Below are 15,900 nucleotides of genomic sequence, written 5' to 3'. Positions count from 1 at the left end.
TTTTACAAACCTCTTATTGACTGCCCTTTCATATCACACAAATAAGATGTTTGAGCCAATGTGTCATAAGTTATATTATATGGTAAGTTACATGATAAATTAGGCATGCAGTCTGCTTTTACAAACACTTGTCGTTCTAAAGAGCTCTCTTGTTTGACTTTGGTACTGTAATAGGATGTTATCAATGCAACAAGTCTGTTTGTTAAATTTCGTTCTCCCTAGATGCCAGGGGCATGTCTAGACGGGGGTCATGGGGTGGCACCATGCCCCCACTGATATTTTCTTGAATACTTTACTGAACTTCAGGTTTAATATACTTGTACTTAATGTAAGTATTTCTATGCTATCATATTTCCTGCTTATATGCCACTATATTTTAGATGCAAATGTTATATCTTTAGTTTTTTATTTTTTGAAGATAATTTCTATTATTAATCCTATAGGTCAAGCAAACAAAAATATAGAAGAAATTAAATACATCGACAGCTGGAATATACATCAATGGACCAGTAATTGTGATATATAATTATTGTAGTAGTAACACATTCAGAAATTCTAATCCGATTCTATATAATGTGTACCCTTACTTTGGGTGTTTTTTTCCCAAAATATATTTTGATTATGAAACGAGTGCACTATCAAGCTGCTTGAATAGGATGATAATTTTCACTTGTGTAAAAATCCTACATGCTTTTTTTTCCACTTTGCAAAACATTTATGCAACACAATTTCCTGACCTGTACCACCACATTTAAAAACCTGGGAACATGCCTGCTCCTCTGGCATTAATATCAGCACAAAACTGTGCACTGGGAGCTTCATGGTATGGGTTTCTACAGCCTAGTATCTGTTGTAGGTGTAAACTGTACGTTTTTTCCATGTAGTTAAAGTGGAAAAAACGAGATCTTTTTTTTTTTTTTTTTTAAATTTCTATGTCTATTAACTTGATTTCAAATGGAATATCCTTGAACTTCTTTACATCAAAAGAAAACAAGAATTTTGAGGTGTTTTATGAGCTATTGTACAGTGGTTTTATTATTTTGGCTCAACTGAGATAGTTTGGGATGTGCAGAGCACCTTTACTAGAGAGCCATGTGTTTCAAATTAGAGGTTTGGTTCCATTGAGGATTCCTGAGGATTTTTTTTCACTGTTTGTTTTCTTCTTTCACTTAGATGTGCTAAAATGACCCCCGCCCCGGCAATTTCCTGAATTTAGCACGCAAAATATTTTATTTTATTTTATTTTTTTTTATAAAGGTGCCTTCGAATACGAAACCAGAAACCACGATTTTCGCACGAAAAGCTTTATGTACTCGCACTAGAGGGAGAAGCATACTGTATCAAGATTTGCATTTCCGCCTGAGTCCTGTGACTTATCAGGTGGTTGTTGAGCGTCAGGAGGAGGAGGCAGGGGAGGAGGAGTGAAAAGGAGAATTAGAAAGTTGGGGGGAAACTCGAGTACTTTCTATTGCATCTGGTCTTCAGCTGTAACACCGGCCTAGTCCTCAGTCGCTCCTCGCAGGACATCTATATGAGCGAGATAGCAGAGGTTGCCTGAGTTTTGAGAACAGCTGTCAGTCTCAGCATGGCCGGGGGCTCGGTGTCCGAGTGCAAGGAGTACTTGTTTAAAGTGCTGGTGATCGGAGAACTAGGTGTGGGCAAGACCAGCATCATCAAACGCTACGTTCACCAGCTTTTCTCGCAACACTACAGGGCGACGATCGGGGTCGACTTTGCACTCAAAGTTATCAACTGGGACAGCAAAACGCTGGTCAGGTTACAGCTGTGGGACATCGCAGGTAAGGACACGCTCGCTGACGTCATTATAATTACGTTTCAATAATGGATCCGGTGTTTTTGGAGCCACAGGATACCAAATCTAACTTTCCTGTGCGTCACGTGTCACATTGGGGAAATTTCACTTGAGCACGCCACATCGAGACTTCAGAGCTATGTTTGATCAGAAAATGATTTAAGATGATAACAACACTCAACCAGAAATGCAGATTTTATTTATCTATTTTGCAAAGAGTAAATTTTTAAACTCGCAGATGGCCACGAATTCAACGGAGCATGGTGGGAATTTCCAGTACAAAAGACCAGTTGATCACGTCTGCTGTTGTCTTGCCCACTTTATGATCACAGCAGCTCATAATTGTCAGTGGAATGTAGGTCACGTTGTTATTATCGACTAAGCCCCGCCTCGCTAAACTCGCCGTCATATTGTGGCGTAATTCTCACCACGGTTTACAAGTATCTTTTGTTAAACTGGTCACGATATCCTATCACTGTTACCGTCCTGTGATTCAAACGGCCTGGCTCCGTTTCCGAGAAGATTTCAGTAAACTTAAGTAACTTGGCACACAGGCCAACCTGTGCATTCCAGCAGCTTGAGTAAGCAAGCTGAGAGGAATCAGAGCAGTGTAAATACAAGTTTCCTGCATGCAAGCGGCACTGCTCAGACTCCCAGTGTTTGTCATCTCCAGGCACAGAAATATCACACTGTAAACAAAAGAGTCTGAGGATGACGCGCTTGAGAGGACAGGTGAGAGAGAGGAAGTGAGCAAAGATGAGAAGTGAGCAAAAAAGACCGACCTTCAAAACGCAAGCAGGAGCCAGGCTGACAGACACGGTCTACGCTGCACTTCAGTCAGGGGGAATGAGGGTGTGATGTGACGTGGGTGAGGGGTCTCTGCACTGTCCCATTAGCCTCTATCTTTTCATGTTTGATCCCAGTGCCAAAAATCCATCTGACACTTTGGCTTTTGAAATTCAGAACTGTGCTGACTGCGTTGCAACTCCCAGCTCTAATTTGTGATGGTTATCTTTGTGTTGAACATAATGAGATCATGTGACTTAAGGGCCATTAGGAGTGTGTCCTCGGAAGTCGTTGTGGAAGTGTCACATTTTAGGGCATATTTTAGAAATTTTACAGTATTTATAAAAGGCAAAGTATAAACTGAGGTGGTTTACAAAATGGAAAAATAATAATTTGTCTCTTTTTTTTTTTATCAGTAGTGAAACAATCATGATCATGAACATATATTACACTTTTCAAAAATGGCAATGTAAATAGGCATGCAGTTATGTTGTGTGTGTCTTTTTCTTTATTTAAATGAATTGACTATTTATTGGGAAAAAATAAATACTTGATTAAAAAACTGTCCAAAGAATGCAACAAAATTAGGTTTAATTAGATTTTAAGCCCAAATCATCATCATAAAGGTTTAAAAAAGCAAACAAATACTTAACAGCCTGAGCCGCTGTTGCCTGAGAAATTATTTCAGTATCCATCAAAGTGGCAAATTGTGTTCCTGACATTTTTAAACTAGATTAGATTGCAGCTTTTGGCCTTTCTGACAGTCTTGTTGCTAAAATGCCGTTTCAAAGTTTTTTTTAAGGTTAATCACAGAGCTTTTAAAGACTAGAATAAGGTGAGCTCTATAAAGTAGTCTAAAGAGACAAAAATCCCATGTGCTGTGGGTAAAGCAGAGGATTTTCACTGAGAAAAGTCTATATGCCATTCTTGAAAAGTGGAAGGAGTTTTAAAGCAGGGCAAATTCTGGGCGTAGGTGTTTTTACTACTATTCTTATAGTCTTGGATAAAAAAGGTTGTTGGCTTCTCTTCTGTGTTTTTACTGTTGTTGTCAGTCTGAAGTTAGATGCAATGGGTTAAAGCCATTGTGGTTTGATTACAGATTTTTAAAGAAGTGAAAAACAGGACTTATATAACCTATACCTCAAAGGAATTTTTGGTCACTGTGTTTGTTCCTCATCTTGGTTCTTGGTTCACAGCCTGTCGTACCGCTTTGGTGAGCTTAAGTGCTGGATTATCACATTGTTGGATTAGTACAGTTATAGTGAACAATAAGACAAAACTATAATAATATTTTAGCGACCAAACAGGGTTTCAAGGGTTTTAAAAATCTCTGTCTGGCTATTATATAAATTTTTCATGATTAAAAAACAAACAAAAACAATCCCTGCCTCTAGATATGTTCTATTCTTACTTTTTGGCAGGGTTGAGTTGGTCCTTCCTCTCCCTCAATCAAACAAAGCTCATATGCTGAGACAGATCAGGACAGATGGTTAGAAGACTGCTGTTTTTATTTTATTTATTCCATCGCTTACAGCAGTGACAGAAAGGGGGCGAAGATTTGGGTGTCGGGGGGGAGTCGTCACAACAACTTGCATGTCTGTCACAGAGTGAGTGGCAGTGCGGGCTCAAGTTCCCCACCATCACTTTGGCCCTGGCAGCACAAGCTCAGTGTGCAGGGGCATCTGTGACTGAGCGCCAGGAAGTGCTGTCTGCCTGTCACAGACCGACAGCACTTGATTAGAGGATCTGCGAGGGTAAATAAAAGCCTGACACACACACACACACACACACACACACACACACACTTTGATAGGCTGATATCATTAATTAAGACAGGGGAACATGCTAGCATAGATTAGGGAAGGTGTGTGGATCTGGATGGTCTCACCAGGTAGGACGACGGTTATTAAACTGCATTATTCACACCTACATCAAGGCCTGCCTTGAGGACACTTTGAGGATAAAATAAGTAACGACACGTGGGTGTAAAAGCTAAAAGCTCGAGGTGTAGTTGCCAAGTCATTAAGACCATTAATGAATGGCCATTAAGCCATTTAATGTACAGAAAAGGAGGAGGAATAATCATCTTGGCAACACTGAAAGCAACTACAGAGCTTCTTTGTCTTTTACCGACCTCACTAGTGATTACAGTCTAGGAGGAATAACAGTAATCAGAGGACTGTACAACATCGGGGAAGTCAGTGTGAAGCATGCAGGTTTCCCACCCCTTTTCCACTCACAATTGCTACTCTCTCCTGGATTTACTCAAGCCAGTGGACACAATGATTACCACTATGGCATAGAGTGAAAAGGCCTGCACCTTTTGGGCTCAAACATTGAAGTGATGAACGGTTTCACATTAATGGGATGTGTGCAGTGACTCCTATTGCAGTCCAAACTTTTTGTCCCATTAGGATCCCTCATTTCACCTGAACTTTTTATACCTCGATGATAAACTTCTCTTTATCTCGTAGCGCTGCCACTTTCTAACAGGGTTTGAAAAAGTAGATGCTACCCAGGACGAGGTTTCCAACACAGGTAAACTAAGGAAGAATGAGAATCAGAAGTCTAATTTTTAATTTCTGTTGCAAAAATACACCAAAACTGAAGTGTTCTGTACAAAGGAACCACTCTGTGATAAGAGGCTCTCATCTATTTGTTTGCACAAGAGCCAAAAAGGCTGGCGAGGAGCTGTAACTGATTTGATGATTTGAAGCCTGATGTTTATGTTATCAGTAATCTGAAGATGTTTTTTTTTTTTGTCCTCAACAGTCACTCATTTGGATTACAAATAACAAGAAAACAGGGAGAATAAATCAGTTTTCCGTTACTAAAAGGGATTTTTTTTTCAGTCGCCCATTGTGTTTGATTTGATACTCTAAAAACTTAATGGTATGACATTAAGCATATTGAGAAAAACATATACCCGTGATCAAAATATGTAATGTTCTCAAACATTTACACAACTGATTCATTTGCTATCAAAACAGTTGCTGATTAATTTTCTGTCAGTGGTCTAAAAGATTCATCTTCTTGCTGTTTGTGCTCTACTCGTAAACGACCCAATGAAGCCAAATCACTGCCAAGCAATTTAGCTCCTTTTGCCAAGTATGACAGTGCATACTAAATGTGACACTGAGACGTTTTCAAGCACACAGTGTGGCAAGCGGCGCAGCCATCGACGGAAATGGAAGCGAAGGCAGAAAACACAATGTACCGGTAGGTGCGAAATGAAAGGAAATACCAAATGTAAGTGTCTTTGTAAGGTGTTGGACAACCTCAAGGTGCCAGAACAGCTTTGGTGGTTTTCGGCATCTATTCGCACATCTGAAGTCTAAGCTCTCTTGGACAAGCTGAGCACCATTCTTCCAATTCTCTCATTTGGTGATGATGAAGAGCAGTGCCTCACACCTAAAGCTTTTCGTTTCCAATTGGGCGTCCAGATGCAAATCCTGTAACGTGTGATTCACCTTTATTTTCACACTCTTTGCTGCTCTGCTTTCGGACATCTGGATTTGTTGTTGTTTACCCAGGTTTTCCTTTAATATGCCACTTATCTGTTTGTATATAACGGGAATAAATCTGATGCTTGTCATCAAATGTATATCTTAAGTGGATCATCAGTCCTTGATTGATTAAGGATTCAGCCACGTGCGCCTAGAGGCCAGTCATTGACACCCTGGCAACCACTGGTTGATAGGGAACAGTGCATGCTCTGGGATCAGAGAAAGACTTCCTAACCACTTGCCAAGTGGAAGTGACTGAATTTGTGACGTAAAACACAAATGGAAACAAAGACCATTAACCTTCAAAGTATAAAATGAGCCGGCAGTAGGGCACAACTTTTACCTAAAAGGTGAAAGGTCTCTGTTTCCAGCACTCTTTCAAGTTTCACGAAAACTTGTAGACTAAACTCAGGCAAGTTGGCGCCTTTCATCCAAACTACAGGGAACCTAATGTGCTAACAACCAAAGGAATCACAAGGAGATTTTTTTAATACAGCACTCTCTTTGTAACCAGTCCCCTATGGCGTTGTGTCAGGAAGGTCATCCAACACAAGACCGACGTAACTCCCCAACTAGTCAGGAAATACACATTTTTCCTCAGTGACCAGAAGTTGCCGTATTACCTCATAAGTTACCCAATTTACCTCTATACACCGTCTGCTCTCTTAACACTCTAGTGGTAGAGTGGTTGTGTTCTTTTGGCTGTTATCACCAGTTGTAGTAGTAGTAGTAGTTGTTGCTGACATTTCGGTCACTTTTTGGTGTATTCTTGCCACCAACAATAGAGGTTAAGACCAAGAAACCTCTCTCTACCCGTTCTAGAAAGTTGCACAGATTCCCACAGGGCTGTCAGCGGCAGTAGCACTGTAATTATGAATTAAATTTCTAAATTAAGGTGCACACAAAAACCTCGTAGCACAAAGTGAGGAGGGAAAAAAGGCTGTGGATTTTCCCTCAGTTCAGACTGTTCAGCGGTAAAGGCTGTAGTAAGCTGTAGTAAGTCATGTCTCACATGCTGCTCTGAGGAATTTGAACGTGCCAGTCATGTGTTACGCTCTTTTGAAACTCATGCTGAAGACTACCTTCGTGACTGGGCCCGATGTTGCTACTTTAGTGCTGATGGGGGGAGTGTGTGGGGAAGTTTTGCAGCCAGTTGCTTCCTAACAGCAGACGGTGACTGCTGCTGTTGTTACTGCCATGTCTGGCTTGGACAGTTTCTATGGTAACCCACCCACAGGATAGCAATATCTACGAACGTAGAGGAAACTAGGGTTGCTAGGGCTTTGGATAATGATGAGACTTCGCTTTATTTCAGTCTCTCCCACACAGCAAACAGAGATGATACAGTGAATCTAACTAAACCATTTCAATTTCATCAAGTACTTCTGTAACTGAAAATTTATGAAGATTTCATAAGCAGAGCGTCTAACTGCACTTGAGGTCATGAACCCGTATTTATCAGTGTGGTCGACTGAATTAGACCAACCCTGTTTAAAGCCCTTGAAATTCAACAAAGTTTGTTTTCTCTCCGGCTAGATTTAGTTTTCCACTTTAGTTTCCGAGGCTGTTGCCTAATATTGTGCGTTTGATGCAGAAGCACACACCTTTGTTCTTTCCTGATCTTCCATGCTCCTCTGTGGTACGCTCTGAGTAAATACACAATTCTTGCTCAGTCCATTCCCATGTTTTTCTGCTGATTGGGTTAGGAGCATATGACACTCATTACTGCTTTTAATGTAATTAAATTTGTTCTTTTTTTCTTTTTTTTTTAAATAGTAAAATGTCCTTGAAAATTGCTTTTACAAGAAAGTAAAGCAGCTTGATAGATGGACCTCGGATAGAAAATCTGTAGTCTGTATCCATTTAGAATTTTATTTCCTATGAAAATCCATACAGTGAAAACTTTTTTAAAGGTGAAAATGCATTTTGAAGCAGAATAATTTAAAAGAACTGTAACACAACAAAGGCCAGGCATCGCAGGATTTGCTTTTAACTTAAATTTAGTGACTTGTAGTGGTTCCAGAGTGTAGTGGTTTACACATGTGTCAGTCAAGTGAAAGATCCCCAGTTCCTGGAAAAGATCCTGGAAGGAGACACAAACCTCTTGAATCGTGAAGGGCATCTGATGTAGAAATCTGCCAAATCAAATATGTGGAGCAGCTGAAACTACCTAAGGTTACCTAAGGTCAGTGACTCACGTGGGAAAAACCACAGCAACTTGGGAATGCCCTGAAAAGCAAACAAAAAAACCAAACAAACCCTTAGACGATCGTATGGCATCCAGCTATGTGGAGCAACCAGACAGCAGTCGGAGTATCTGAAAGGTTAGTGAGTGATATGTGGAAACCTTGGGAATACCCGAAAAACTTCTAATCCAATTTTTGACAGTTCAGCAACTTATTGCTTATTGTGCAACATTTTTCCCCCCCAAATTCAAGATGGAATCATAAAACTTTCTGAGAAAATTCTTCAGGGCAGTGTTACAATTCTCGCCAGCAAGCAGGCACAAAGAATGTTTTCAGGATTTATTTTTTTTTCCAGATCTTGTCTGTTTTTGGACTTTTTGGAGAAGTTTGGATTTATTTTAAATATGCTGTTATACTGTTCCCTAATCAAAAAATTCTTTTTTTTACTAATCTAAATAAAATATGCTCTACTATATTTTAAATCAACTAATACAAATGAGAATATTTGTAAATATCAAAATTAATCAGTGGTCAGCATTGTTCTGTCGTCCATTTGGGCAAAATCATATGTCGTCCTATTCTACCTTGCAATGAATAAAAAGAAAAAAGGGCCTTAAAAATTATTAAGACAGTACTTCCATCTATATTCTGCCCTTGCCTTCGCTATCCTGGATGTATGAGCTTTACAAGGCTTGGAAATGAAAGCCTTATTTCAGTCTATCGGCTCTTTATCCCACTGTGTCGTGTCTCTGGTGAATTCACCTGGGGTTATATCAGCTAAAATTAGACTCTCAATTATGAGCAATTACCGTCAGGCCTGTGGGCCCCACAGTGTATTCACTCTCTTGCTCACACCCGCACTGCGCCACGCCACTCCAGTTTATTGCGTGGCTGGGTAAGTACAGTAAAGTGAAAGTGCACTGGGTAAAGCTTTGCTCGCACTTCCTCAATCTCATTTTTGCTTCATTATTTGTTTGTGACTCAATAATAGTAAAGACTGCAAATGATCTAACACGCTGAACACTTGGAACTTTCCCTGAAGCAGTGTAGCATAAATATGTGCTAAAAACATCACATGTTATCTCAAGCTTATGGTGGCCTGCTGTAATTGCAGACACTCGATCTTAATATGATAAACGAGCAGGTGCTTTAAAGGCTTCATTTGTGGTACTATGATAAGTAACTATACCTCTGGGGGTGACCCAATATTTGAATAGTTAGTTAAGCATAGCATATGGACTAAAATGTCCTCAGCAGCACCAGCAGCAGTCCTAATCATGTGATTACAAAGGCAAGTTCAAACTGGGTGCTGTTGTAAATTTGTCCCCATTAGAGAATTAAAAGACCCGTGTTTTTATTACATGCAAGGGCATTTAAGAGCCAGGACCTCTTAGTGGAGCTGATGTTGTCTTACAACTAGGAACCATATGCAAGAGAGCATATGTCTGAGAAACTGTTCACATAGAGATAAGATGGATATGATTTAAAAAGTAGAAATGCAAACATCCTTATCCAAGAGTTGACGCTAAAGTGCTTTTGTTATATCTGGTAAATTTAAACCACTGGCTCTAGACAGTAAAAAGATTTAATCTGTGGAGGAATCTCCGAAGCTGTATGTCTAAAAAGGGAGCTCATGCTTGTGCTCAGTCCTACTAGCTACTAGTGGTTTTAGGTTAGCGCAGTACTGACACACTGCACTGAAATATTTAGACTGGCCCATTTAATGAGTGGGAGCTAAAGCCTTGTAACATAAAAAAAAGGGTAATCAAGTAACCTAACAAGTCAAATATATACATATATAAATTGACAGAGTAAGTGTTATTTTGAATGCGATGTTTAACTCATCTCTGCTCTATTGCTCTGCTGAACAAGGATACTTGCCTGCTGAAACATCAGTGGCTTCCATGCATAAACAATTCAAATAGAGCTGTGTCCTACTTTCATTTTTTTTTATTGTTGCCAACAATTGTCTGAGCATACTAACAACCCAGCACCTGATACAGTTCACTGCAATTAATCAAGAAAACTCATACACGAAAACCCATTGAAGCAAAAGCCTATAACAAAGACCATGTGACCTTGATCTTGATATAAACTGTTGCAACGTAACTTCTGATTAGTAGGTGACCTACTCGACCTCCTAAGCTATAGCCACCCCAATTTTGTGCACTCTTTATTTTATTATAATTATTAATATTATAGTCAGTATATTCCTGGCCTATCGGGACTGTCCAGAGATATGAAGTATCACAAGTTCCAAAGCTGCTGCTGCTGCTAACTTCTGGAGGTTGCTTTGCCTACAAGCTTGCTGTATTTAAAAAAAAAAAAAAAAAATGGGTGCCCTTCATCCATCACTTGCATCAAAGTATCAACTGCTTGACTTCCCACCAAAGACCATAAAGATGAACCATTAATGATGTGGCAACCCCTTAATTCTTACAGAGACATTTTGGGAAAGTAATTAAGACCTAAAGTTTTGGTATTTCAGTTATCTGATAAATCTGCACACTATGGATGTGTAACACTTGTATGTTCCCTGGAAAAAGCCTTTTCCTTTGTACACCTTTGGAGATGTGGTTTAAAAACATTTTAGAGTGAACAAGTGCATTGCATGTGCTGAACTCCCTGCGCACGTGAACTAAAGTGAAATAACACAGGAAGGTTAAAGCATGTAATTCAGTTCCTAGTATTATTTACTTACCCCCAGGGAATATTTCCTCTTTAAAGTTTCATTTTAAACATGCAAATAAGAAAATGGAAGTACTCAAGTATTGAGGTTTCAGTTATAATTACAGTTATTCTATGAAACTGTAAGCATTTCCACGATGTTTTGACATCTAAAAAGCATCTACTGCACTCTGTATAAAATCTGTATTCTTAATAGTTGGTTGATTTAAGTATCCATCTGTAACAAAACAAAAGGAAGCAGTTGGTCTTCACTGGTTGTAAAACTCTTAATGAACTGGGGTGACAAACTGACTAAAAGTGATTCAGATTGAAAGTGACACACCTTATACTGCTGGTAATTTCCCTTGCTTTGCCTTGGTGAAATATCAGCTCAGATTTTCTCAGAGAATGACTTCAGAGAATAGGCTTATTATAGTGGCAGATTACTCCTGTCATTCATAGTGTGTGTGGATTAAACCCGTGGCAAATGAGAAAAATAGGTCAAATAGTAACCATCTCTATCCTTGTCATTTTTGGCCACATTTAGAGGGGAAATGATTTCATTTCTCACCAAGTTGTTACAAATTGGAGTAAGAAATGACAAGTCCAAGCACTAAATATTTATTTCTTCCGATACTGTTTGCCGTTCATTTCAGGTGAATTATCACATGTCTTTGCAGGGTCCACACGTCCACCATTTTTTTTTTTTTCCCCACTCTTACAAACTCCAAACCATATTATTTATCTTTTAGTTGCTTTTAGCTGTTTTGTAAAAACTCTGCATTTACCGCTGCATTCTTTTCCCACCCCTCAGGTCAAGAGCGATTTGGGAACATGACGCGGGTGTACTACAAAGAAGCCGTGGGGGCATTTGTGGTGTTCGATGTAACAAGGGGCTCCACATTTGACGCCGTGTCTAAGTGGAAGCATGACCTAGACAGTAAGGTGAAGCTGGCTAACGGCAACCCCATCCCCTCAGTGCTGCTCGCTAATAAATGTGACCAGAAGAAAGAGAACTCCAACAACACTGCTCTAATGGACAATTTCTGCAAAGAAACTGGCTTTCTGGGCTGGTTTGAAACCTCGGCTAAGGTGAGAAAGTGCCAGTGGACAAAAGCCGTTTAATTTCATATGCATTCCTCTTTAGAGCTGGTTGACGCTCTTCTTTTTAAACTTGTGTCCTCTCATGTTTATTCTGCACTTTAAAACATCCTACAGCAGCATGAAATGAAAAGTTGAGGCAGGCTGAAATATTTCCTTTAAAGTCAGCCGAGTCATTGTTAAACATTATTAGTGCTGGATTCAAATCACATTTTACACGTGAATGTGACTTGTGTTCAATAACAGCTTTGTGCTCAGTGCTCATGTAGCAAAGTCAAAATAAAAGGAGATGCTTATTCTTTTACTGAACAGATTTTTAAACCATTGTTGGCAGACAGGAAATCCTCAAAAGTTACTCCAAAGAGAAGTGAGACATCTTCTGTGTGGCGTAATCACGTTAGGTTGACTGTAGTTATTGTGAAATTGTTACATGTTCTTGTTTTTTTTTAGTCAGAAGCCCATTCAGCAGTGTTCATGTTAGCATTTTTGATTCAGAATTCAGTGTTACATATGGAGGCTTGTAAGTAATTTGCATTAGATTAGAGTTAAGGGCTGCAATCTGTTTAATGATTTAAAAATGACCATATACATCGGAACAATTAAATTTCTTTTCAAAAAGACAATCATCAATCCAGCTGTCTTTGGCATGCATGCATGCACAATATCCGGTGAAAAATTTGTTGGACAGCTGGTGTGATAAGGTATCACATAACAGTGATGGATGTTGCAGCCCAGAGCTGCAAGGATTAGAGGGATAAAGGTTTGAATGATAATGTTTTGTAGTGTTTCTTCTCAACTTGGGCCATGATGTCACTGGTTTGCTATTACTACTTTGAGATTGCTGCCCTCTTGCACTTGCTTTGTAAGCTAATTCTCATCTCTCTCTTCCACACACTTTAATTTAAAGGTCCCACATCCTACCGCTTGGAGATATATTAATGTTAATGTTGTTTGTTCTCTACGCCCTTTTAAGGGACTGTTATCCACGTAGAAAGAAAGGAAAACGGATACACTCATACTTCACAAAGTTTAGAAAAATCTTATAACTCTTTAAGAGTGGATAAGAAATGGGGCCTTTAAAAGATAGATTAATCATTAATCAACTGAATCATTACTGGTAATGAATTAACTTATAAAATGTTCCTATATGTATAATATTTCCATCTGAAATAAAGTGTAGTGCTAAAGTTAGTTGTGCTAAAAGTTCTGTGCCTCAGTTGTTAGTACATGTTGTAGAACTTTGTTTTGTGATCATGAATATTCTATATTTTAAGACTCCCGGGAGACCTCTTTTTTTTTTTTCTCCCTCAGTGAGCCTCTTCCTTTTTGGAAACTTCAAAATGACAAGGCGATTAGCCGGGAAATGCCTACAGTCACGCACATGTACATTTCAAATAACAAACATCCATTATGTTTCCATGTTGTGGAATGCTTTGATGACTCTGGAATCAGCTGTTCCCATTTAGCTCATTCTAAATAACTGTTGTTCCTGGAGCTGTGCTACGTACTGAGTCATGTGACATGTCTATGTGGGCGTGTGATGAGTGCAGTTCCTTTCTGTGGGTTAATGTTTTGTGAGCCTGTCACACTTGCACTAAACTCAACCCACAACAACCTGCGACTGGGATTCTGTTAATCAGTGCCAAACTTTCATGCTGATTCAAATGACGAAGAGCATATTTTCCCTAAGGCAGTACAAGGGGAAAATGCAAAGTCACAGTGAGCTATGAGCTATAATGTCGTCAACAACCACATGCCATTACAATTTATTAAAAGAAATTACTTTAAGACTAGATTGATTGAGCTAGCATACCAGCAAGTACTGTTTATTAGCTCAGTAGTCTTTAATAGAGTAAATGCTACAAACCAATTTATCTCATTATATTTTAAGACTTGATTTTATTTCTGTTTGCCTTTACTTGAGGTGCCCAGGCCTTTTTTGTAAACATCTTTGCTACTGTAGAGTCTGAGCAAAATCCATAAATATTCATTACCTCTTCAACCCATGCTATGACAGCTTTGGGCCATAGTGTGAAGGACAAAGGCAAACAGTGATTTTTAGCCTGTCTCTGCTGGTCTTACTTTTGCCTTCTGTTACCCAGCTGTTGCTTTAACAGGCTGGTTCACATAAAGGGCTTTCGTGAACTTCTGAAACTGCTCTGAGGACCATAGTGCAGGCCAAGGCAGAGGAAATTTCCAGTCTCCATACATACTGTGCTGTAAATTGCATTTTTTTTTAATTATTATTTTTTTTTCACCTCTCTAATATATGCTTTGACCTTTTTATAGGACAACATCAATGTGGATGAAGCTGCTCGATTCCTGGTAGAGAACATCTTGGCTAACGACAAAGGTTTGCCATATGAGGAGAGCAATGGAGACCGGATCAAACTGGACCAGGAGACTGTGGCTGCTGAGAGCAAGTCAGGCTGCTGCTAACACTCAATCCATTCACATTAGCCTCCCTTTGGCACCCATCCAGCCTGTGGCTCCTGCTCTCTATTGCAGCCTTGGAGAGGATATATATATATATATATATATATTGTGAGTCTTCAAAGCTCCAGGAACTTCTCTCTTCACTGATGCCCATTTGACCTCTGTATCCGTACTTTTTACACAGATACATTTTATTTAGATTTGCCTTAACTGCTCCCCTTCTTGTATCTACACGACTCTTTCCGGATCTACGGTGCTGTCTTAATGTTACAGTGCATTTCACCACCACCAACAAACCTCGCCTCACTCACTCACCCCTTGTTGTTCTGACAGCCTCTGAAGGCTTGAGACTGTATCACACTGAAGAAGGGTTCAATCTAAGCAAAAGGCTGAGAAACCCAAGCTCTAAAATAACCTGTAGCCTTTAAAAGTCTGTGTGTTTTCTTTGCTGTACTTTCTCTCAGCCTCCTGTTTATTTTTGTCACCCAGCAACAAAAAAGTGTCTCAGAACCAACGCAGGTGGACTTTAATGGCCCTTAATTTTTCATCTTACAGCAGCAAACCATGTTTGTGTCTGTAGCTTTTCTCTTTTTTTAGAGTACCGTGTAAAAAAGCAAGTAAATGGGCATCTTAGTTAAGTATTATCTTATTAGAAATGTGTTGTCTTAATGCCATATTTTGTCTAAAAGTGCCTTAGTTGATTCATATTTTAATGAGGCAATGGATCGCGCATTTATTTTACACAGAAGTATACAGCCGGACAATGAAGTATTTCAGTAATAAGAGTTATAATAAAAACTTTAATGATGGTACTAAATGAGACAATAGGAAACCTTTCTTTGATTGTCTCTCCACTAGTATGATAGTATGTTCATGTATGTTTCAGTATGCATTTTTAAATTGTGTTGGATTATGTATTGTATAACTTTGGAATTTGTGAAAAGCAGAAACAGACTACAGGGACTACACTCAGTCGTCTTTTTGGATGCTAATCTGTTGAACTGTTCAGATGAAATGCGAAGGATTTTTTTTTTAAACACGTTTACATGTAGAAATACTTTAAAAAAACAAACAAAAAAACTCAAGACCAAAACTAGAATAAACATTTGAACAGGTTTGTGCTGTCCACTTGTGATTAACTTGTCTGCTCAACTGTATGAATTGATAAATGTGTTTATCGGAACTCTAAACATATGTAACAAGAAAACACACTGTGACAGTGTACGTTACCAATCTTTTATTACCAATCAATCAATCATGTTGCCTAATCTGCTGATAGATTGTATGAATTAGTAAACGTATTCCGATCCGTATACCGAAAAGATCACAGGAGTATAACTATTCCTTATTATATTAATACCCTGCTTTTTCTGGCATGTAGAAATTCAAGCATGGCTGAGCTGGG

General features: G+C 39.1%; 1 protein-coding gene across 1 annotated transcript; it reads left to right on the top strand.

Annotated features, from left to right (window-relative positions):
* The first annotated feature begins 1,367 nt into the window (after window positions 1-1,367).
* Window positions 1,368-15,395, top strand: rab32a (RAB32a, member RAS oncogene family). The gene is made up of 3 exons (XM_003449937.5): window positions 1,368-1,799; window positions 11,773-12,050; window positions 14,349-15,395. Exons 1-3 carry the CDS (start codon window positions 1,586-1,588, stop codon window positions 14,496-14,498), a joined length of 642 nt encoding a protein of 213 aa, XP_003449985.1. The 5' UTR covers window positions 1,368-1,585; the 3' UTR covers window positions 14,499-15,395.
* The last annotated feature ends 505 nt before the right edge of the window (window positions 15,396-15,900 follow it).

The sequence above is a fragment of the Oreochromis niloticus genome, linkage group LG15, assembly GCF_001858045.2.
Source record: "Oreochromis niloticus isolate F11D_XX linkage group LG15, O_niloticus_UMD_NMBU, whole genome shotgun sequence".
NCBI lineage: Eukaryota > Metazoa > Chordata > Actinopteri > Cichliformes > Cichlidae > Oreochromis > Oreochromis niloticus.
Note: the sequence above shows the minus strand (reverse complement) of the source record. Positions and strands in the feature narration are given on the sequence as shown.